General features: G+C 40.4%; 1 protein-coding gene across 4 annotated transcripts in view; it reads left to right on the top strand.

Moving 5' to 3' along the window:
* HPGDS (hematopoietic prostaglandin D synthase) overlaps nt 1-22,904 on the top strand; it is a 33,253-nt gene that overhangs the window by 5,327 nt on the left and 5,022 nt on the right. For 3 of the 4 annotated variants that reach the window (XM_071555869.1, XM_071555866.1, XM_071555868.1), the window contains exons 2-5: nt 8,183-8,324; nt 17,245-17,340; nt 19,904-20,013; nt 22,667-22,765. In XM_071555869.1, the coding sequence (XP_071411970.1) occupies nt 8,192-8,324; nt 17,245-17,340; nt 19,904-20,013; nt 22,667-22,765 (438 nt within the window). In that variant the 5' untranslated portion in view covers nt 8,183-8,191. The remainder of the gene's footprint in view (nt 1-8,182; nt 8,325-17,244; nt 17,341-19,903; nt 20,014-22,666; nt 22,766-22,904) is intronic. The other variant, XM_071555867.1, reaches the window with a different exon arrangement.

Below are 22,904 nucleotides of genomic sequence, written 5' to 3'. Positions count from 1 at the left end.
TTTTTTTAAGCCCACATATTGACAGATCAGGCTTTGCTCACAGAGCAGAGTTTACTCATCAGGTCACTTAACATACTCATGATCATTAGTACTAGTCAATAAACCCACAGTAATGCCTTTAAATTTCTTCTCATTGTAGGAGGCTGATTTCCCTCACAGGTCACAAATAAATAGCACACTGACGTGCAAAATCCTCCTAAAAAACCCCAACTCACTATATATGCTTTAAGTCATGGACATACCTTACCCTGAAAGTCATGCAAAGAAATATCAGGCCACAACCATTGCATTTGGAATTTGTTATTTCAAAACTCAACCCTCATCAAATTGCATAAACATTTACTTCAGATGATTTGTGTACAGAAAAGGGTGTGCAGATTTTTGGTCTCCAAGGTCCAGATTGCTACCTGGCGTAGAAAAATAAGAGTTCAAATTGAAATGTTTATTTTCTGTAACTGAGGTGGAGTGGGAAAAGAGACCATCAATTTTCAGGAAGAGAGTTTATGTCAGAAAGAGAGGTGACAGGAAATAGATTGAATTACTTAGAGTTTTTAATTTCTCTGTCAAAACAGACGGCTGTGAAAATCTTCCATTGGAAGATCTGCAGACTTCCATTAATCTGCCAATATTCTCTAATCCTTCTCCCCCAAAAGAGAGGCAGAAATTATCTTATTTTCTTTGCAAAAAATAATAAAAAATATCTTTTGGCAGGTAAACCCCCAACAACATACAAACCATCAAACCATTACTATTATTAGTTTCCAAAGGCTGAAAATATCTTAAATCTGTAATATTTTTGACTCAGTGTTAAAAGCAGAAGTAGTTTATGCTCAAGGAAAGGAAAACAAGCATTTTTCTTTTTTTGCTCTGCAATAAGAGGATTCAATTCTCTGTTTTCTAACAAGAATCTGAAAGTTATTAACTTTCCCTTTCAGGGAACATATCACATAGCCCTCAGTTTTTCCCAGGTAAAGCCAGAAGTTATTTGTCTTAATGTTACGTATGTCTGGACAAAGTGCTTGGTTTATGCCAGTGCACTTGCCAGGCAGAGTTGCCAATCTTCCTCACAAATGAGGAGTTAGAAGGTGACCAACAGCCACTCCATGGCTGGTTCTTGCTGGCACTGAGTGATTTTTTCAGCATCAAACTTTTCCCTCCAAAAAGGACTGATACATCACTATTCCTCCCTGCAATTTCAGCTCAAAATTTAGACAAAAATATAAACACAGGGAGTCTTATAGAGAATAACATTTCATTAAGGGAAAAGAAAATTGAAGGCATTCCTGCAGCAATCAATTTGATCAGCAACCAGGAGAGCATCACCACAGCTGCAGGGAGGGCAAGGCTGCCTTCCCAGCTAGCTCCTTGTGCTGGTTTCAATGTAAACCGGCAGGAGAAAACAAACTCAGCACAGAAGAGATTATAAATCAGAGCTACAATTTAATAACAGTATTACAATAAATGCAATAGCACAAAGAGAAATTGGTTTTAATCCACAAAACTCAGAAGTATAACCCAGCACCCTGGGACATGAACAAAATGGTGTTTGTTAGCCCCTGTGCTGAGACCCACATGATTCCCCCAAGTCCAAAACAAAAGGAAGTGAAAAAACCTGTTGGTGCAGATGACGGTTGCAGTCTGATGGAGTGGTGGTCGCAGTCCAGTCGAGAGTGGTGGTCTCCTCCTGTCAAGGTTCTGATCCTTCTCCGGATCTGACAAGTGGTTCTCCAAGGTCTTCAAACCCCAAGATTATGTACCCTCAGGTCCAGGTGGGAGCACCCAGTCCCTCACCCACAGTGGAGAGTTACACAATGGGTGATCTGACTCTTGTGAGTCAGGGGGTATTTTGGAATCATTGATGGCCCCTTAGCAGACACACCCCCTCAGGCTGGGTGTGAAGGTGCTAATGACACCCTGGAGGGGAGTGAGGGGAGTTATCACAGCTCTTATCTCACAGGTGTCTTTCACACCCAGCTCACATTCTGAGGAGTCGGGTGTGCCCTGGGCAGCTGCTGCAAATGGTCCATTGTTAACAGTTCATGGGAAATAAATGGTGTAGGATACATATCTTTGGGCACCCACACACAGTGATAAATTGGTCCCACCTGCTGAACTAGGACACTCCTGCATTTTCATCATTGCTCAAATAGGAAAACTTAACCAAGCAGGCCTTCCTCCAAACCCTTCTGACTGCTACATTAGGTTGGTTAGATAAAAGGGAATAAATACTGCACATGGACATTTTCTATCTTTCCTACCTTGCTAAAACTGCAAAGTGCATTTTATAAAATTATAGCTTTGAATCTTTTCTTTACTTGCCTTCTACAGTAACTATTTGAGTCTTGTCTCTCTGGTTACTTCCTCTGAAAATTTTAAAAAATGAAACCAGAAAGACTGCTTTAATGCAAAAGGAGAGAGCTACTTTAATGCTCATCAGCTCTCCAATTACAGGGGTGAGGAATTCACAGAAATGAAAAGGGGACAACAAGCAGACAGGCAAAATTTAACTTAATATTCCTAATGTTTCTGAGGTAAAACAAAGCAAACAAAGTATTTCCTGGTTAAAAGTCTTTGTACTCCCAAAGTAACACAACTCTCTCCAACCCCTAAGGATCAGAACCAAAACCCCATGCTTCATACTTGGATAAGTCACTCCTGGATAACAATCTATGGAGAATCTCTCCTTTAATGTGTAAAGATTCTCTTGTCTGTGTATGCAGACATAGACACAGCCAGCTTCTCTCCTTTCCTTTTCTAAATTGAGCTTCCTAATTGACATTAGCACTACTTGGCCCTGTCACACTAGGAGTAAGGAAGACAAGGAATAATTTTCCCTCTGAAATCCCAGTGCTACCATTAATGGAAAACATTCAGCTGATACATGTTATAAGACTTCAAACTGTATACATGGCATGGTACATCTAGGACATCACAGAAATATATGAGTAAATATAAGAAGTGGGTAAAGTTGCAGTGCCCCCTCCACACCAGTAGGATACCCAAATCTGTTGGGTCTACACCTCTTTCAAAGCTACTCATTTGATTTCCAGGTCAACTTTGCAGAAACAGCTCCTAAAGAAACAGCAAATACTTTGAAAACAGTACTAAAAAACAAAAGAAAGAAATAAGATGCAAGAAGCGTTTCACTTTCAGCTAGATTAGTGCTTCCAGAGGGCACAAACTCCATGTCACGCTCCATAAAGCAAGAAGCTTCTCAGCAGAAAGATACCTTTAGGCTTACGTGAGGGGAATCTGATTTGTTGTTACATTTTCATCCTATAAAATCATGAACATGGAATATATAATCAATTCCAGCAACTCTAACACTCTGAATTAATATAACAGCTTAATCTTACAATAAAATAAACACAGGTATCCATTGAGTGAGTCACGCTTCTGAATCATCATCACGGTCTGGTTGCAATTCAAAAGAGGATGAAGGCACTTGGCAGCTGAGACTTCCAGCTTCCCTCTTCTGACAGGCCCAGAGCCAGGGCAACATTGTGTCAGGTGCTAACTGCAGTGCTTTCCATCAGTGACTCCCAAATTAATGAGGAGCCCTCATGTTAAATAAATATATATACAGGGTAATGCATCATCTCTTCCAGGCAGGCAGTTCTAGTCCAAATTTTTAGAAACATACAGATGAACTTTAATGCCAACCCTACTGGTTGGGAAGGGACAGCTGGGAGAAGGGAAGCTGGAAGAAGCTGTTCTGAAGGGAACAGCTGGGTTTTTTACAACCCCTAACGGTGATGAAATCTTAAGGCAAGAAAACCCTTAACTTCTTGCAGTGCAAAGTACAATTAAAGGGGAATTTGCACCACAAGCCCTTCATCAGACTTTGGATCGATGTGCACACACAGCTCAACTTATTACCCCACCTCCAGTCCAGGGAAAGTTCTTCCCTGTTTGTCACCTCAAATACTAATAACCTTATAAAAGAATACATAATTAAGTGCTGCCTTTTGGGTTTTTGTTCTGGTTTGGGTTTTTTAATTTTTTTTTTCTGAATTCCCATGCTGATCATCTGCATACAGGTTTTTGGTGTCTATTACTAGCCTGAAGAATATTTTCCTGTATTACACTGGGGGCTGGATTGTCCAAAAGAGATAAAACACAAATTCAGGAGAGTTTTGATTCTTTATCTTACAGGGCAGCAGCTCAGGCTGGGCATGCAGAACCAAATTCTGGTTAGCAGAGGCTGCCTGCTCTGGGTTGCACTGGGCACACACCTGAAACTCATCCTGAGCAGTTTCCAGTCTGCCAGCACATTTTCTCATCTCCACTAGTGCTATCTGGAACTCAGCATTTTACTTCTCAGAGAATGACATTGATTCCTTCCTGGGCTCTGTTTTAACACTCTAATCTTGCTTGAAGTTTTCAAATTGATTGCTCAGTACTGCTTCAACTGGAATATAAGCACTTCAAGTTCATCAGGTAATAACAGTGTCTCCATAAAACCAAGAACTATTTTAAATTATTTGAAATCTATCCTTAGGTGTCTTAGATGCTTGTAATTGCACCCTGAATTTTGACTCATGAGTAACATGGAGGATGCCACCTTTGACACATATTTGACCTTCTCTCAGATTTCCTGTTTGATTTTGTCACTGAGTGGCTCCAACAGGTGAATTTAATCATGTGATCCACTAATATTCTGTTTAAAGATATGTTAAAGCCAGTTAAGCTGGCTTTCAGAAAGTCACTAGAGGAAAGTTATAAAATCAGCTAAGCAGGTCAACAACTTTAAAGTATTAAAGCTCATTTAGCTGTAAATTTAAAGCAGTTGAGTTCACGGCTCTGAAAGTGCTGTTAGTGTATGGCAGGGCATGTGTACAGGGGCATCCCAGCTGTTGAACATCAGTTTATCAGTTAGAAATTGAAAAAACACAGCTTAGATGGCAGGTTAATTGGTGGAAGGTAAATCAGTTCCCTCCTGCACTTACACACACTTGGCTTTGTGATGAACTCACCTGAAGAGATTAATAGCATGAAGCAGGTACTAAATGCTTGCAAGTCTGGGCACTGAAGTCCACCTATCACCAACATTTCCCAGTATTTTTAAGTGTAACCTAAAAAGAAAGAGAAATAATTTTAAATATTTAAAAGATTTCCCTGCTTCTCTCTGCCAAAAAAAACCCCAAAGGCAAAATACAAAAAAAACCCCAACAAAACAAACCTCAGCCCCAAAGCATGAACTCAGAGATCCCAAATAGACCTTTTCCCTCTAGAAAGGACAATTTTCAATAATTCAGTAATTCTGGATTTTTGAATGATTTTAATTTGTTACTCATAATCTGCTCCTTTACAAAACACATTTGTAAAATGAGGTAAAGGAGGAAAAGAAACAACCCAAAATTTACTGTGTATGTTTGGCAAAAAGCTATTCTGAGCACAACCATTTCATTTAGAAACCTATCTGTGATTGTTTAGGAAGCACTACTCCTGACATTTCACAATAAATACAAATAAAAAATAAAACCTACAAACATTTACAAAAACATGCTTACAAGAAAGCTACAAAGGCTTTTAAAATGTCAAGTATTTCTGGTAAATTCTTTGTAGGGTGGATTTTGTTTTTCTTTTTTTTTGTTCCTGGATGGAAAAAAAATTAATAAGCTTTGAAGTACATCACCACTACAAATATTTGATTACTCCCTACAGTTGTTCACTGGAAATTTGTTTATCTTTGCTTTAGTCAATTCAAACAATAGTTTCCACTGCTTCCTTGACAGACCAGAATATTCCACAATCTACTATAACAGCTAGAGAGACTTCCTGATCTTCAGCCAAAATTCTCATTTCTTTACATCATTTTAGTGCTCCTGATTAGACAAGTCTTTGTATATAAAGTTCTCCCACAGTAAGCATTACTCTTTCAACACACTCACCTACAGAAATCAGTCATCTCTAGCCCACTCTATATATATCTGTCTACTCCCTTCCTGGTGACTCTACCTTAAAATTTACTATTCTTGTGCTTTTAAAAGCCTTCCAGCTGCCAACAAATCTTTGCTAACACAGAACTAAGTGGGCTACAGGTAGCCACGATACTAGAGCCACATGTGAGTGGCATAGTAAGTCCAGGCCACTGGAACTGTTATGGATGTTTATCAAAAAGCTCTGCGGACATGCCTAAAGAAGGGAAGCAGACATTGGATTTTGTATGTTAAAGGTCATATCCTCTCCAAATGCAGACAGAATCAGTAGTATTTGCTTGCCTCTTAAAAACCTGAAAATAATCAAGTGGGCTTTTTTCTCTCTTTTACTCCCAAATCACTGCATGTCTAATTTGAATCTCAAATAAAACATCCTATTTTAAAATTCAGAAGCAGGGATCGATTGGAAGAAAAAACCCTACAATGTCATTCTCTTTTCTTACATTAACTTTGTAGACATATAAGCCAAACTAACCCTTCATTAATATAGTACAGTTTTATATAGAATTATTATATAAGCACAATAAAGCATAAAAAGTAATAAATCTGGGCATAAAATTTCAAAGTATACTTCTGCCACTTACCTAAACCATGCCACTCATTTTGCCTGCAGCTTCCCAGTTTTATACAGTGCAAAGGAAAATACTTGACTTAAAGAAAAATAATTATAGTGGTGTCTTTTTTTTGAAACACTTGTATGTATTTCCATTGGGAACTCAATCTCTGTTTCTGCTTCTCTGCTGGGCCATCAGATATGAAATGTCTCCTTTTACTAGCAATCTCTTCTGAGCCTGCTGTGTGCTGTAGGGGAACAGGTAATTTTCACAATAAATGAAGCAGCCTCTAGTGAGCTCATTTGGTCTGACTATTTTTTTTGTGGTTACTCTGAAGGCAGAGAGCAGATGCTTTGACTTTTGAGAGGCAAGTGGCAAAAGCAGTTTGTTCTTTTCAATGTGAGTTAATTGCAAGCTTTCTATTTCTGAACAAAGAGCTTCCGGTTTTAAAGCAAAAGCTGATGATACATCTGCCTTCAAGCATGTGTTTTCAAGACAAGATGACTAAAACAAGGGGTTGTTTCTATAGCAAGGCACAGCATGCACAGGACTGGCCCCACCATTTAAGTCCTGAGGTTCATCTGCCATGGCCGAGTGAGCTTGGACGGTGGCAGTGAAGTCCTCAGGACTAGAACCTACAGCACCCGGCATTTCCCAGGAGGTCTCCCATCCAAGTACTAATCTGGGACTGACCCTGCTTAGCTTCCCAGATCTGACAGGATCGGATATCAGGGAAGCATTTAACTGCCGTTGGGTGAGGAGGTAGAAGGTGGTTTTTTTATCCTTTAGCCAGTACATTTATATCTCAGCTGAGGTCATAGGTCTCTCTTATTGGTCTGTGCAACATTTAAACACTTAGTTTTGATTTAAAGCAGCCTCATCTGTTCATCTTTCCTGAACATCCTTGTTGTACAGGCAAAATCCCATATACTTTTTGTTGCCTGTTTTACTGAAAAACAAGTAGAGTCTTTCTGTTATTCCTAAGTAGAACTGAAGGAAAAAAAAAGAAAAAACACATGAAAATCTAGCTAAATACTACCAAATTTTCTTTTGGCTTCTGTATAAGAAACTGTAAACTCGGTGATGATTTGCTCTAAATAACACTGTAGACTGATTTTCCTTGCAAATTTTCCTTCTAATATAATTTAGGTCAACTGCCTACACAACTATGGTACTAATTACTGAGAAAAACCACAACAGTTTGGCAATTCTCATGATTTGGTCTTGGATGAAAGTCTCCATAAGCAACAGGGGCTGAGCAGGGCAGGCTTGAACAGAATTGAGGCTGGAGACAGCAACTGTCTTCTGCCACAGTGTATGATTTTAGATTTGCACTCTGAAAAGAACGCTTTTCAAAAATGGTCTGAGCTTGGAGTCACAGGAAAAATAAATGAAAGCTGAAAATTCTTAATACCTCTGAAAAAAGTCAAGCCACCTTTCTAGAGATGCACAAGGAGGAACTGCAGGTTCAGCTGTCATTGTCCATGCCTGTACGTTGTGGCTGACAAACACAGAACAGAAAGGTGTGGGTAACACAATGATTGCAAAGTGCAACACACCATGGGCTTGCTGTAATATTTCCTTTGCATTGTACAAGCGTGCTTTCAAAAACAAGCCTACAGTGTGCTTCTGTGAAAAGGAGTTGAGGTGCTCCTGTCTAAAGCCACTCGGTGTCTCCCCTCGCAGGGTCTCAGCATGCCGCAGTACAAGCTGACCTACTTCAACCTGCGAGGACGAGCGGAAATCAGCCGCTACCTGTTCGCCTACTCTGGCAAGAAGTATGAGGACCACAGGATAGAAGCAGCAGACTGGCCCAAAATCAAACCAAGTGAGTAGCACAGGTTCTTACAACCAAAGCTCTGCTAGGAATGCTGCCAAAAGCAAAGCAATTTAAGAGGTACCTATATGTTTCAAGACCAGAAATATACTTAACATCTGAGTTTAATTAAGCCTGTGGGAATTTTATGGTGAGACAGCCAAAATGTCATTCTTGATGGTCTTGCAGAAGTCTGGATCCAAACCTTCAATCTAAAATGCCTTACCTCCTGTCATCCAGCTGGGCTTTTACTCCTTAACAATTCAGTACAGCTTTTGTCTACCTAGGGATAAGTACATGAGTGCTGATCTTCTCAGCTTCTTTGGAGAATTTAGTCTCAAAGATAACATCTCAGTCTTCACCTTGGGTTTAGAAAGCCAAACTAGAAAGAAGTGTCAGGAAGGACACCCCTTTGCTACCAGAAAGGTCTTCAGAGAGGCAAAATGATGAGAGAAAAAAGAAATCAGTTGATTAGCAAAGAAAAAAAATAAAAGGATCAAAAGAGATATTAGGAAATAATTGTTCCCATGAATAAGCCCTACCAGCCCTTCTGAGAGTACCCTGCAGGCTACTGTACCCCATCCATTGCATGTTTTTTGTGAAAGTAACCTCTTTCCAGCTATTAAAGGTATTTGTTATTTCTATTTATTAAATTAGCCTTAGTTCAAATGAAACAGATCTTGAGTTGGAAGACTGAGGGCATGAAATCAGAGAAATCTGTTCCCTCATTTCATGAATTAGGCCTGTGTTTTGCAACATGGGCTATGACTTTTCACATCCAGAAGGGAGAATAATGCCTTTAGTCTGGGTAAAAGGCACAAATAATGCACAATGTGCTTTCTACTAATTAAACAATGTTTGTTGATAGGCTTTCACACCATTTAATAAGCCCAGCCAGCAGGCCACCAAATTCTTGCCAGGTCCAGTTAAGTTTGGTTTCTCCTGTTTGCAGTGACTTGAATGACAAATACTCAAGCATCACTGCTTTTCACATGGCAGTTGAACCCTTCTCTAGTGCTCAAACCCAGAAAACACTGGCAAACAACCCACAGAGAGGAATAATGAAGCAGTGGAAATGGGATGTTTTCAGTTAGGGGTGACTGACTTTGGAAACCTTTTCTTTCTAAGAGCTTAAGCCTGTTGACATGTGGTACAGCTTATTTCTCTCCCACCGTAATTCTCAGGGAAGCAGGATAGAAACTAAAGGCAGGATTAAGAATTCAGATGACCCAAGGAAAGCTCTGCATAGGCTTTTCATACTTTCATACATATTCACACGAGTGCACACTCACTAATGTACTGACACAAAGTTGAGAATATAAGCCAAGTATAATTTTATAAAGTATAATTTTATAATTTTTAAAAGTATAATCTTGTCATTTTTGTATACTGATTTTTAGGTAAGACAAATTAAAAAGAAAAAGCATAATTAGTCATTAAAGACTACAGAGGCATTATATCCTGGGACAAGGTGTTCTAATAGCAGATCTATCAGAAAAGGTAAAAAGCATTGCATCTCTCTTTGAATGTTGTTGATGTTCCCATTGTCTGAGCCTGCACAAGAAACAACATAGGAAAACTCTTCCTATGCTTTTCTTCAGTGCCCACATCATGAACCTACCAGGGAAGATTTAAGTATACAGTACTTGTTCACTGCAGTGTAAGCCCAGCTGCAGCACTGTTACCACCAAAATACTGGAAGCCGAGGTACCCTGGAATCCCAAGCCGTACAGTTTGTAGCTGTATCTGCTGCATTAACAAATGTTGGCTTAAGTTATTTAACCTTGGGTTGTCATTGTTTCTCTTTCTGTGATGTGAAAAGTTTGCTAGCAGGTTTACCAAGGGTTAATTAAGATTTTTCATTTTCTCTGCATAATGACCTTTCACAGCAGCCTCTGTGACTGATCCCTGGATGAAATTCCAAGGCAGATAAGTCTAGCAAGATATGGGAGCTGGTGCTCTCAGATTTGTGAAATCATCTGTGTAAAATTTATGCTGGCCTAAGAGTTCTTTGAATGTCAGACTTCTGTGGAGATCCAGTCAGTCAGTGGATGGGAACTGGAGTGTATTGTGCTAATTGACCAGGAAAACATACACCTACAAAGAAATAGTTGGATGTACATCTGAAAGAGCTGTTACATCTTATGCCAGGATGCTAAATTTCTGCTCTAGAAGACTCAAGCACCACTGTAATGGTGCCATCTGCCACTAGTGACCTCTGCATTACAGGCAATATGCAATTATGACGTTTGCCAACTAAAACAAGAGTAAAGGTTTCTCATATGCATGAAAATGTAATGCTGCTAAGGAAACTGTCTAGAGATCATTTAACTGATAACTGCCTCCTCCTCCTCCTTTGTGAAGCAATGGTCTTTCTCATAGTATTTCCAGGTAAAGTATTCTCCCACAGGCAAATCAGTCAGTAAAACTCTGAATTAAAGGTAGCAACAGGGCTCTGGAGTAAACAGCCTTACGCAGTTCAACAAGACTGATAGCCAGTGCCCCAGTCTGTCTCAGGACACCTAAGCCATGGCTTTGCAGGCTGTGATTCAGCACAAGAAATGGTTTCCTTCTGCCTAGGGACTAGGTTGTACAGGGTTTGTGCGCCTGAACTCTAAAACAGTATCACAAAAAGCAGAGATGCAGCAGCATCTGCCACACAGAAAACAAGCCTTGCATTCTCTGGTATCCTGAATTTTCAAAATGTGCCTCTGCTGCCTCCACTGAGGCACTGACTAAGGAAGAAAAAGCACCAGGTAACAGGATCCTTGTCAAAAAATGTTCAATTCCTGGTGTGTTCAAAGGTAAATATGAAAGTTAGGGAATCCATCCAATACATTGCACATTGAAATGCATAACTCACTCTGCTGAGAATTTTCCTACATTAGTGTAATTTGTATTCTGTATTCAGATATTTCTTTAAAAACGAAAAATTCTCACCCCCCCCCCCCGTCCATTTTGCCTGAACTCAGTCTACTTCAGAAAGAAAAGAAATAAAATAGCAGATTCCAGTTAGTCTCATCCTGGTGAAAACCAATGAGTGTTAAGTGTTTAGCAATGATCAAGGGAATTACAGCTGCATTTGATGTTACAGCAGTTATTGTAATAGCAATTTGGTACACCCCTTATTTTGCAGCCCTCAAAGATCATTAAAATGGCTCCAATTAATTGAACATATTAATTATGCACTGAGATGTGATTAAGAAATATCAGACAAATTGAAAATCTTCTGTAATGGTGCATAAAGTCACTATTGCCCTGAGATGTTAGGCTAGCAGGCAGTAACAGCTTTTGATCTGCAGCTCCATCAAGAAATTTGAAGTAATGGCAATAACCCAAACTTTATCATCATAGTAAAGGACGCTTTCTTTGCACTGATGGCTGCAAACATCTCAAACTGTTTAGGAGGTGTAGAATGGTGTTTGAAAGGTCCTTAGGAAACTTGACAGAATAATTGCACTGAAAATACTTCCAAGATAATAGATAAATCTTGAGAAGCACCTAACTGCAGGCAAGAATTCCTCAGGGGAGCAGTTGTCCTGTATCCTGAGTGACTTGCTGCTATGTACCACTATTTAAGATGTGCAAATACCTGTCTCTCAGGGACCTTGTTCCTCTGCCAGCCTTACAAAAAAATGCATCTTTCATATATTTCTTATTAGAAGATGCAAAGTACCTCATATATTTGTTTCTCATGATCCAATTTAAAGATGGATGGAAAGGAAAAACAGTTATGGTTAGTCTTCAAGGCAAAGGTGAACTTATTTTGACACAGATATTGTAGTAAGAAGAAGGACTGTGATATTTTCCCCCACATTTGATCAATGCAGCTGTCTTCTTATTGAACCCATCTAAGATGCTTGATTGCAAAACTTTTGATTATTCAGCTTTTGAGGAAAAATCAAGTGCTTAAACACAGGCTTCTTTGCATCAAAGGCATAGATGATAACAATGCAAGCAGGGCAAATTATGGGAAAGAGCAAATCCGCTCAGGTGAAATGAGGGAATCTGAACTCATGTCTAGGAGCAAAGTCAAGGTGAATCAGTATAAATGTGGGAAGGACAAGGCAGGAATGAGGAGTACAATAATAATGAAGCAGTTAAGATCAGTGGGAATGAAGAAAGAGCTAAGGAAAGAAGAAAATTAAAAACTGTATCTTCATAGGGGAGAACAGCCGTGAGAAGCACAGCACCAGCAACCAACCATCCCAGATGCCAGGCCAGGACAAAACTATGCTCAGCTCTGTGTTGTGTTCCCTCTCGCTGTTCTTGACAGAGAAGCAGTCCCACACTGGGTTGCAGCCAGGAGGATGAGAGAGGAGCTTTTGCATTTAAATGGAAGGCCTGGATGCCAGTGAGAACCTATAGACATGGCAGGATGGGAATTGTTATCACAGCCGTCAGGGAATTTATGGGATGGAGACAAATTAAACAAATGCACTTTCTTGTAACACACATCAGGCCTCATCTCTCCTACTTAGCATCCAGCAGAGACTTATATAAACACCACAGTTCTAGTCCTAAAAGCCAACCAAAATTAAAGTAGTGTAAAAAGGAATTAATCCAATTCCTAAATACTGCACAGGTACTTCAGCGAGTCCTTCCTAAAATGAGAAGAGAGTGCAGATCAGTCTGATGACTTATACTCACCCTCTGAAAGGGTTTTCTTCATGGGAAGTGTAAAGTCTGTGCAGATTTCATTCAGCATGCAACACAAAAAACGATAAATAACATAATAGGAAATGCAAGAATTTGCTTATAAACGTTCAACTCAAAGAAGACTAAAGGTTTAGTTATTTAAACAGGATGCATTTAAAAAACCCTGTTCCTCTTTTCTGTGAGTTTTCAGTGTAAATTTAGGACCACCACAAGCATTTATAGCATCTTCTACTTCAGATGAACAGGAACTAAAAGCAAAATGTTCAATGTCGTGCATGCCTGAGAAATTATGCTGTTTGTATGACGTCAGCAAGAGATTTTTCTGGTTTTCCTTCTTAAAATTTATTGCTCAAGTGGGAGTTGGAAACATTCTAAGAAAACGTTGTTTTGAAAACATGAAAAAGACATCCTTATGGATACACAAGGGTATAAACTGATGTAAGTTTGAAGCAGTTCCCTAACTGATCAGGGTTAAAGAAAAACTAGTAAAAGTGACATGCACATTCTTCCAGTCTGCACCACTTTGGCTTAACTGTTCATTCACAAATGCTTCCCAATACATGTTGTTTCATTATTTGCCCCCATTACCCTGATTCTACCCAAATGAGATCCTTCTCATACATCAGCTTTTCACTTCCTCATCTAATGCAGGACTTGGAAGGAACCAACCTACATGCTCTGCTTATCTGGAGTTGCATCAACCATGTCTTTCACCAAAAGCATGTAAAATTTAGCAGGTTTAGTACAGTACTTATACACACAGGCAATTTGGGCATCCCCCGAGGCACCTTGAATGTGTCATGTCAACGAGCAGGGTAGGGCCAAAAGCACCACAGGAGGACCAAAGCAAGACACACAAGCCCATATCCATGAGTCCAAGGTAACAGTGCTTAAAACCATGTACAGACAGGTTTCTGTTGTACTTTGGAGTCCCTGAGTATATGGCCTGGGTGAGGGTTTTGCTTCAGCTGAGGTGTCTAGAGGCCACTTCGAGGTCATTTGTCAAACCCTGACCTTGCCTCCAGCAACTGAACTATGTCCATCCAGAGTGAAGGCTCTTCGCATCCTTTCTTAGGACGACCTGTGTGACACAAATTTACCTCCTTCTCCAGTTGGAAAATTCCAGTTTTCTTCCTGCCCACAATAGTCAAACTTACATGTACAAAAAAATCTTCAGGGTTTGCTATGAATACATCAATATAGGAAATTGTTCTTTTAAGTTACAAAAACAAAATTATACTTTACTGCAGATTCCTAAAAATGTTGATCATTACATGAATTTTGGATAATAATGTTTCAAAGGCAAAGGGCTTTTTTTCTTAAATTTTTCCAGACTGAAAATGAACTTTATAAACCATTGTATCTTCTCAAATATGGAGGAGGTATTTTCTGCTACTTGACTTTTCTTTGTTAGTTTCTTCAGTTGTAAAACAGCCTGAATATCTGCTGTACTTTCTGGTATGCAAGAATAGCATACCTTGTGGTCAAGAAGAAACAACAGATTTTTAAAATTAAAAAAGCACAAGTGGACTTTCTTCAGACCTCTCATAATTGCACTCATTTACAGCTTATTAACTCAATAATCAACAAAATTCAGTATAAATCCTATACATACACTCTATTAGCAAGGGAAAAAAACTATGTTTATATTCAAATCACAATTTTTTTCCTGTTCTTAATAAGAAAAAATTTAATAGATTAAATAGCACTTGGAACACACAAGAAAATAAGGAACATCTATTCACCATCTGTTATCCTTTAAATAGTCCATTGTTTAGTAATGATGGCAATAGATATGCTGCCTCCTAACAAAACCCCCCAAAGTCTCATTACAAATCAAAGCATAAATTCTTTAGGACATTTAAGGCTTGTGGAACAATGTGAAATAAAATCTACTCTCATTTATTAATTTTACAATCACATTATGCATCATGAAAGTGTATGAACACAAAACAAAGCTGTATTTGTACATTTTTAACTGCAAACTCAGTTTCTTTTTCAAGGAAGAATAACCAGGTCTTAATGAAAATAGCTCAGCACTAAGGAGGAAGTCCTTTGTAGGCATTACTCATGTTTTCAAGGAATGAATAGCAATCTCCTTGAATTCAGAAATTACCAGATTCCTGAGAAACAGAACATGAGAGATGACTACCACTGCCACCCAGCTGACTTTGATACCATAATCCATGTTCCTCAAACGTCAGAAAGATGCCTCCCCTGTAATCAAGTATTCTTTTTATTAAAAAAAAAGAAAAAACAAATAAGCTAACCGTAGAAACAAACTGACTTTCATTTTTCTTGTGATCCACAATGTGAAATATCAGTCAAAGCTGGGACTTACAGATTTCCTCTGTATGTAAACACAGCAGCAAGCAGTCTGTTTGGTTTCTAGATGAAGCAATCCCAGTTTCCCAACTCGAGCAACAATTTAGTGTGTTTTGACAGTTATTGCTACAGAGACCTGCCTTAGTCATACTGACCTGGTCAAAACTGCATTTAGCACCATGGCACTCCTACTGGGGCCTCCAGAAGAGGCTGGTTAAACCTTCTGGTGTGGCTGACATTGCTCCTGTGTTGGCTGCACTTTTGCTCTTACCTGTTGTCAGGCATTAGAGTACAGGCCAATATGGTCTGGCGTGTTCTGAAGGTGGCCACCACATGCTGGCATGTGCAGGAGTCACATGCGCTCTCTTTGCCTCTACTTGTGCTTGCCTGAAAGGTGTGCTGGTATCCTGCACAAGTAAACACTATTACACAGCTCTGTTGCTTTGGAGGCAGTGACACTCAGGGCACTCTGCACCATTAATCCACAGCACAGAATGAACACTCTTCTCATTTTCACACCCAGAGACCTTTTCAGTTAAATATTAAGGGGTGCATCTTTTTCTCTCTAGATTTTCAATGAAACAAAACATGGACTTCCCAGGACTGTGTTGCTGTCTGGATAATAAACTAGGAAGTCTTCTGTGCAACAAGTATATTATTTTTTCAATAATGACTAGCAGAGCCTGTTTTTTCCCTGAGGTACAGCAGCTAATGCTCATTGAGCTGTCTTGCTTCTGCTACTCATCAGCATGAAGATTTATACTGACTTTCCAGTGTGCTAAACTTAAGGGAAAAGAAAGGTATCATGAGTACTGTGTTCATGTGCAACCAAAAAAAAAAACAACAACCAACAAAAAGCACAGAGGAATCCTGGATGTCTTGTGTAACCACCAAAGTAATTTTGCAGATGCAGATGCAATATCCAAGATCCCATACCTAATGTGATTCACAGACTGCATGCTAAACTACAGAGCCACGTGGCAGTGTTCATCATTTATGAAGCTTCCTTCATAAACAGTTATGAATGCACAAGGCTTCATTATTTAGCACTTTTCATTAAGAACTAAAAAACCTCATGGCATAGAAGAGACATTCCAGCTGTCCCCTAAAGACAGTTCTCCTGGGTTTGAAAGCACCTTGTATATTATCAGTAGCCAATGTTTTCACTTTTTCACTAACACCTTTTTACATCTTAAGATATTATTAAGGTGAATATAGATCTTATTTACATAAAGTGCAATCCAGATGAAAATCAGGTGCAAAGCACTTAGCTATGATCAGGACTTGCAGTCACATACTTGGAACATATAGCATTGTTTGAAATGCAGAGATTTACAGTTCCTCTGGTGAACACCACCAGGTTCCCATAAACAGATTCTCACTGTCTTAAACATGACCAGTTTCCCCAGAATACGTTTTGCTCCAAGGTTCTAGCCCCATTTCATATCATGCCAGGCAGCTTCTCCAAAATGTAGCAAAATAGAATTCCATGTTTTCATTTAACTACTAAATTAATAAATGAAAAATAAGATTGTTTTCTTATCTTAAGCTCTCTTGCATTTAACCTTGGAAGTCAGTCTTCTGGATGGGTGGGGGTAAAGCAGGGAAGAGAAGGAACAACTAATCTTGCTCTGGAAATTTTTCCTACACAAAAAATCTAGATGCATAGCAGCACATTCAGCCTCTTCAGTGCAAGGCTAGGGAATAGGAAATGCAATGCCTGGTTTCTACACTACAGTTGCCTTCCTGCAGTGCAATCTGGTTGCATCCTTACCCCTTTCTTTTTTATTTTTAGTCCATGCATTTTCCCACAGAAACACTGTGAAACTGTTAAGAGGGTATGTATTGTTATAGCACTAAGTGGTGAAAGTGCAGCTGTCACAGACTCCACCTGTTAATGGCTATGATTTAACTTCTGTTTCTTTTCTTTTTTACTTTCTCCTCCAAGCTATCCCATTTGGCAAAGTCCCTATACTGGAAGTAGATGGAGTTATCATTCACCAGAGCCTGGCAATGGCAAGATACCTTGCCAGAGAATCAGGTAATAGATATTTGACTATTTTCTTTCTCTGTTCTGAACTCACCTATAATGCTCAGGAAAAAAATACATCCACAATGAAAACAGAAACAAACCAACAGCTCGGCAAGCCCAACCACGCAGAAGTCAACACCAGCATGGCAGCAATGGTACCAGTACTTTTTCCAGGTCCAAACAGCTAATAGTTATTGGCCCCTTTTTGCATCTGCAGTTTGCCAGCACCAAGTGCTGTGTACTAGAAATGCACTGTACCATACAGCATGCTATTAGAGTTGCCACTCAAAAAAGCACTGAAGAGCACTGTGTGGTGGCACTGCCACATTCAGCAGCCTTCCTTACCATAATTTAGTGACAACTGTACTCACTGGGTTGGGATTGCTGTGGCAGTCCCTGATAAGATCTCAGGCTACATTCCCTGTAGTTCCAAGATCAGAAAAAAGAAATGGAGCAAGGCACATGCACTAGGATACTGTATGACAGGATTTACAGTCTCAGATGTCATCTAGAAAGTAAAAACAACAGACAAAAAGGGTTCAAAGTAACAACCTGTAGTGTGAAATTCCATGACTTTCAGAGCTGAAGTCATGTGATTAAGTTCTGTATTTGCACTGTACATGTGTCTGTCTAGAGGAAAACTCAGAAATAATCCCTTCCATGTCTGATTGAGTTTCCACTCTGCCTGGAATTTGGGCAGACTTCCCCAGCCAACAAACTTTATTCACCTGCCACTAGATGACAAAGTGTGTACCTGTGGCTTCCCTAAGGCTCTCAGGGCAGTCTCCCCTGAAGTTAAACTTTGAGCTGCCAGGCTAACCAGAGAGATCACCAGGAGAAGGTTTTGGAAGCATTAGAGATTATCACAGCAGGCAGAGTAGTCTGAAGCAGATTTAGGCAACAATTCAGAGCTGGCAGTGAGATTATATCAGATGGTGACATCACTTGCATCTTTAAATCCTTACATGCTATGGAAGTACTCAACCAGACAGATAAAGTGGCATAAGACTTAGTAATGCAAGTAATCAAAGAGAGTAGCCAGGCTTTGCTTTAGATCAGCAAGCTGTCCTCCAAAACCATCTGCAAAATTGGTCTAGCTGAAAGCAGATGTGCCCATGGCATGCTGAATGTCAGCAGATTGAAGAGGGGGGCTGGGAAGAAAATACTATCCTACTTTGTTTACACTCTGAGCAAAGGGATGTAACCTTCCTTTCAAAATATTTCACATTTTCTAGTGCAGAGCATTATTCTTCAAGGCACTAGCACAACATTTTCAAGCATGTCTGCAGTACTGTGTTCCTGCACATGTACTTCAGCCTTGACACAATTTACTCCTTGCAAGAGAAGAGAGTGATGAGAGTCTACCTGGTAATGAAAAGCAAGGCAAAAACCTGCCTTCCACCATGCTTCCTCTCTGCCTGTCTCCTGCTGGGAGGCTGATCTGAAGCTGTGCTCCCTATGCAGCCTGAAGTTCTGGCTTCTGCATTCCCCTTTTTGACAGCTTTTCCATCAGCTTGCATCAGATACAAAGGATTGGGGTCTGGAGCACACTCAGACCATGCTGTTCTCTTTTCAGTGCTAGTCATGCTGTCAGCTACAACAGCAAAGGAAAAAGAGCAAGCATGGAAGAGAAAAAATATCTTTCCATTGTCATAGTCAAAACTTGCTAGTTCTACCATTGAGCTTACATATATGTTATTGATCCTTTGAAATTAAGAAACAGCATTTTTCGGTGCCTGTCACCAACTCTTAACTGAAGGTTCCCAGAAGTTGGTTCCCAAAAGGAGAGGTACAACCCTCACCTTCAAAAGCACAAAGTTTCACTAAGGGAGATGATTTGGGAGAGGAAGGATGCATAGTTTGTGGGAAGCAAAGCTTCCAGGTGAGGCTTAAAGTACAGAGAGGAAGAGAAGGGTGATCTGAACTTGCACAGAGGTGAAAACATAAATGCAGATCTGAGAAATGAGAGTGAGGGGAAAGAAAGTAGTAGCATTAAGAGAACTGCAGGGAAGCCAAAGGACAGCAGATGAGAAAAGCAAATTAATAAACACGATGGAGTTTGCCTAAGGCACCTGATTACAAGGAAATGGTCAAAAGCAAGTGGGATGTCATGAAAATATTCTCAGTGGGGCTGAATGGGAGGATAGGTGGAAAAAGAAGCAGACTTTCACAGGTGATTTGAAGAATTCAGTGACCAAAATGAAAAGACCACGAGATGGAGGATATTGAAAGCTGGGATGAGGAAAGATTAGTGGAAAGGAATTTGTGCTGACCCTCACTGAATGTACTGGCATGGTGGAAAGCAGGGAGGACAAAGAAAGTACTCAGGCTGTGGGCTCAGGTGATGGAAAGAATAACTTACTACCTCAGATGACTTTAAGAGGCTGGATGAGGAAAAAAGCAAAGGTAGATGAGATTGCACCTGGATGCAAGGAGTCAAATACACGTTGTTAGCATCAAAAAAACCCTGAGAGAACATGCATTTGTATGAAAACATTCAGAGTTTACCTTTGGGGTATCAAAAATTCCTGCTGATGCTGTCTCTAACCTCCCTTCATATGCTTGCTTCCCACAGGTCTGGCAGGTCAGACGCCAGTGGAACAGGCCCTAGCTGATGCCATTGTGGACACCATAGATGATTTCATGACGCTGTTCCCTTGGGCAGAGAAAAACCAGGACACGAGAGTAAGACAATCACTAATTTAAACAAAAGTAGCACATAAGCCATGACTCTGAGCATCTCCTTGGAGACACTGGCACATGTCAGCCGCTGGGTCCATCCTCAGCAACACTGACCTGGAGGAGCTCTGTGGCTTTTCCTTGAGGCTAAGGCAGACAATGCTGCCCACTCTCTTTCTCCTCTTTCACCTGATTTTTTCCACCCTTGGTGGAAAGGATAAGGCCATCATGAGTTGCCCCTTGCTAGTTCACCTTGAATCAAGGATGCCCTATGCATTTACACCAAACTGCTCTTCAGAAGGGGAAAGACAAGACACTTCCACAGCAGCTGGCACTGTGCAATACCTCTCTTGTTGCAAACCACTTACACTCATGTTTCTGCTAACTCACTAAGACAAACAGTCCCATCCCATCTTTTAGTGCTTCTGCATTTTGATTTCTTCTTGGTTTCCAAAAAGCACCAGATCAGCTGCTAGGGGAAGAGGGCAATGGATGAGTTAACTCAGATGTTACAATGGCTCCACACAGTTCTGACCCAAGCAGATGACCTGACCCTTTTAGGGAAGTGGCAGTGTAACAAGTCTCACCATGAACTACTAGTCCAGCCACCTTCCATTTATTCAAAGGTAACATTTCAGAATAAATAGGTACTATATTACAGAAACCACAAAGTATATAAAGTTGCCCCAAACCAATAATTAATAAATACATTTAAAAAATATGAAAATGCTCTGAAATCTTGTAGAGGAAAACCTGAAAGTGTATTTGGATGTTAGTATTTCATAGTGTGAATTACTTACATTTTCTAGTGATTTCCTGAAGTTTCTCACTTCAGGCAGGGTAGTTGACTCATGAATTTGGATCATTTTGGAACAGCCACACTATTGCTCATGTGCTAGTGCAGGAGCAGCACTACTCCCATGGCACTGCTCCTCCTCCGTGGGGAAACTCCCATGGTATTGCTTGCGTGTGTCCCAGCTCGTACTCAAGCACTTCTCAAAAATAAGGACTCGGATCATGTCACCAGTGATTAATTTAGAAGGAAAGAGAGTTGGCAGCCAACCCCTATGTGCTCCTACACACGTATACATGTAAGGCTGTGTGCTGGGGTCAAGGATGATCGAGAAACTTACTGTTCCACAGTCTCCCAACATTTTTCTTGCTGTTGGCTGTTCTCCCTCTCTCCTCCCGGGTCCGCTGCCACCACCTTGTGGTAGAAGTGGCGTCTCATGGTCTCTCCAGGCCAGATTTAAGTACTTTACCCAAACTGAAGTCAGAACACTTCCCCAGGCCTACTAAGTGCTTACAGGAACAAACATCCCTCAGAGAAAGGTGAAAGGATGTGTTATGCTATCTGGACAGTAGCAAAGAGATATCAAAGCAACGTAAGGGGAGCAGAGGTAGAGGCTGCCCATGGAAGCTCCCTCTGTGCCAGGCATAGTCACCCTTTGCCCTGCATCCCCCAAACCCACAGCTGGCATTGCCACAGCTTTGTCATACACCACTGCAGCACTCCAAGGCTGAGATGAGCAGGTTGTGCCACTCCAGAAGAGGGAACCTGGTTGTGTCCCCACCAGCTTCACAGCTTGACTGTGTTCTCCTGTAGGTAGAGGTCATTATCCCCACAATCACACAATAATTTGGAGGTTTCTTTGTGGAATGGAAGGGTGGGGTGGGGGATGACTCACCTAAAAGAAATAGCACAGGATGCAGATATGAGATTTTGGGACTGCAAACTTGTGGGTGGTATTTGCAGTCACTTCTTAACAAGCTCTTAACAGATGGCAGAAAATTATGTCAAATCTTCAATTGTGTCTGTAGAAACACCAATTTTATTTCAGCCTGTGTTTAGGTTGCTGCCTCTTCTAAATTTTATACTTTCCTTCATCAACCTGAATTTCAAGGCTGTAAAAATAATTCCATTCCTGTACACCAGTGCTTATTTAGCCAAACCTGAGTATATTCCTCCAAAATTAGGCCAAACACATTAACAGCACAAACTGTGCCACATGGGCTGATCAGAAGACCACAAGACTGTCCTAATTGCTTCCATGCAGGTGAGAAGAGAAAACCAGAAAGAGTTTCCCCTCTGCAAAGGAAACAGCTTAACCCTTCAAAAACATTCTTAGAGCTTTCTGCTACAGGGAACAGCTAGCAGAGAACCACGACCACACAACCTCCTGCTTCAGCCATTAACATGCAAATACTAAGACCAGCATCAGACTGACAACATGGGAAGACTGAGCTTGAGGGATTCTGGAAATTTGAAACTCTGTACTATAGAAAACATGACGTTCAAAAGAGCCTTCAAAAATGACCATGAGACATTGGGAATATATTTTGTAGCTGGCTTCTTTCCAAATCTATAGCAGGGCTGCTTCCTTGCCATGGCTGGGTGGCTGTTAGCACAGAAGAAGTAGCTGCAGCTCCCCAGACAAAATGTCTCAGCATCAAAGAGCTCTAAGGTATTCATTAAGGGAGCAAAAGATTTGAAGTCATGGCTCGGTGAGCCATGAATGCCATGTTTTGGGCATCCAGCTTTAATCTTTTCCACATTTCAGCTTTCTCTTCCACAAATAAGAAACCCCCAAAAATTCAGTTTTGCCAACTGCTATGCTTACATCTTGGTTTGCATCTCCGTGTTTTGTTCTTCCCCCAGAAAAAAGCATTTGATGACATCCTCACCAACAAAGCACCCGAGTTACTGAAAGATTTGGATACTTTCTTAGGTGATAAACAGTGGCTGGTAGGGAATTCTGTAAGTATAATTTTTGTTTCTCCCATTCCAATCAGGTTGCCAGAAAAATAAAGTATGACTATGGTTGAATTTCTGGGTTTCATGCCAGGCCATGAAACAACTTTCCCCACACTTTTAACTCTTTGTTCTTACCAATACA

This window comes from Pithys albifrons, chromosome 5, assembly GCF_047495875.1.
Source record: "Pithys albifrons albifrons isolate INPA30051 chromosome 5, PitAlb_v1, whole genome shotgun sequence".
Taxonomy (NCBI): Eukaryota; Metazoa; Chordata; class Aves; order Passeriformes; family Thamnophilidae; genus Pithys; species Pithys albifrons.
Note: the sequence above shows the minus strand (reverse complement) of the source record. Positions and strands in the feature narration are given on the sequence as shown.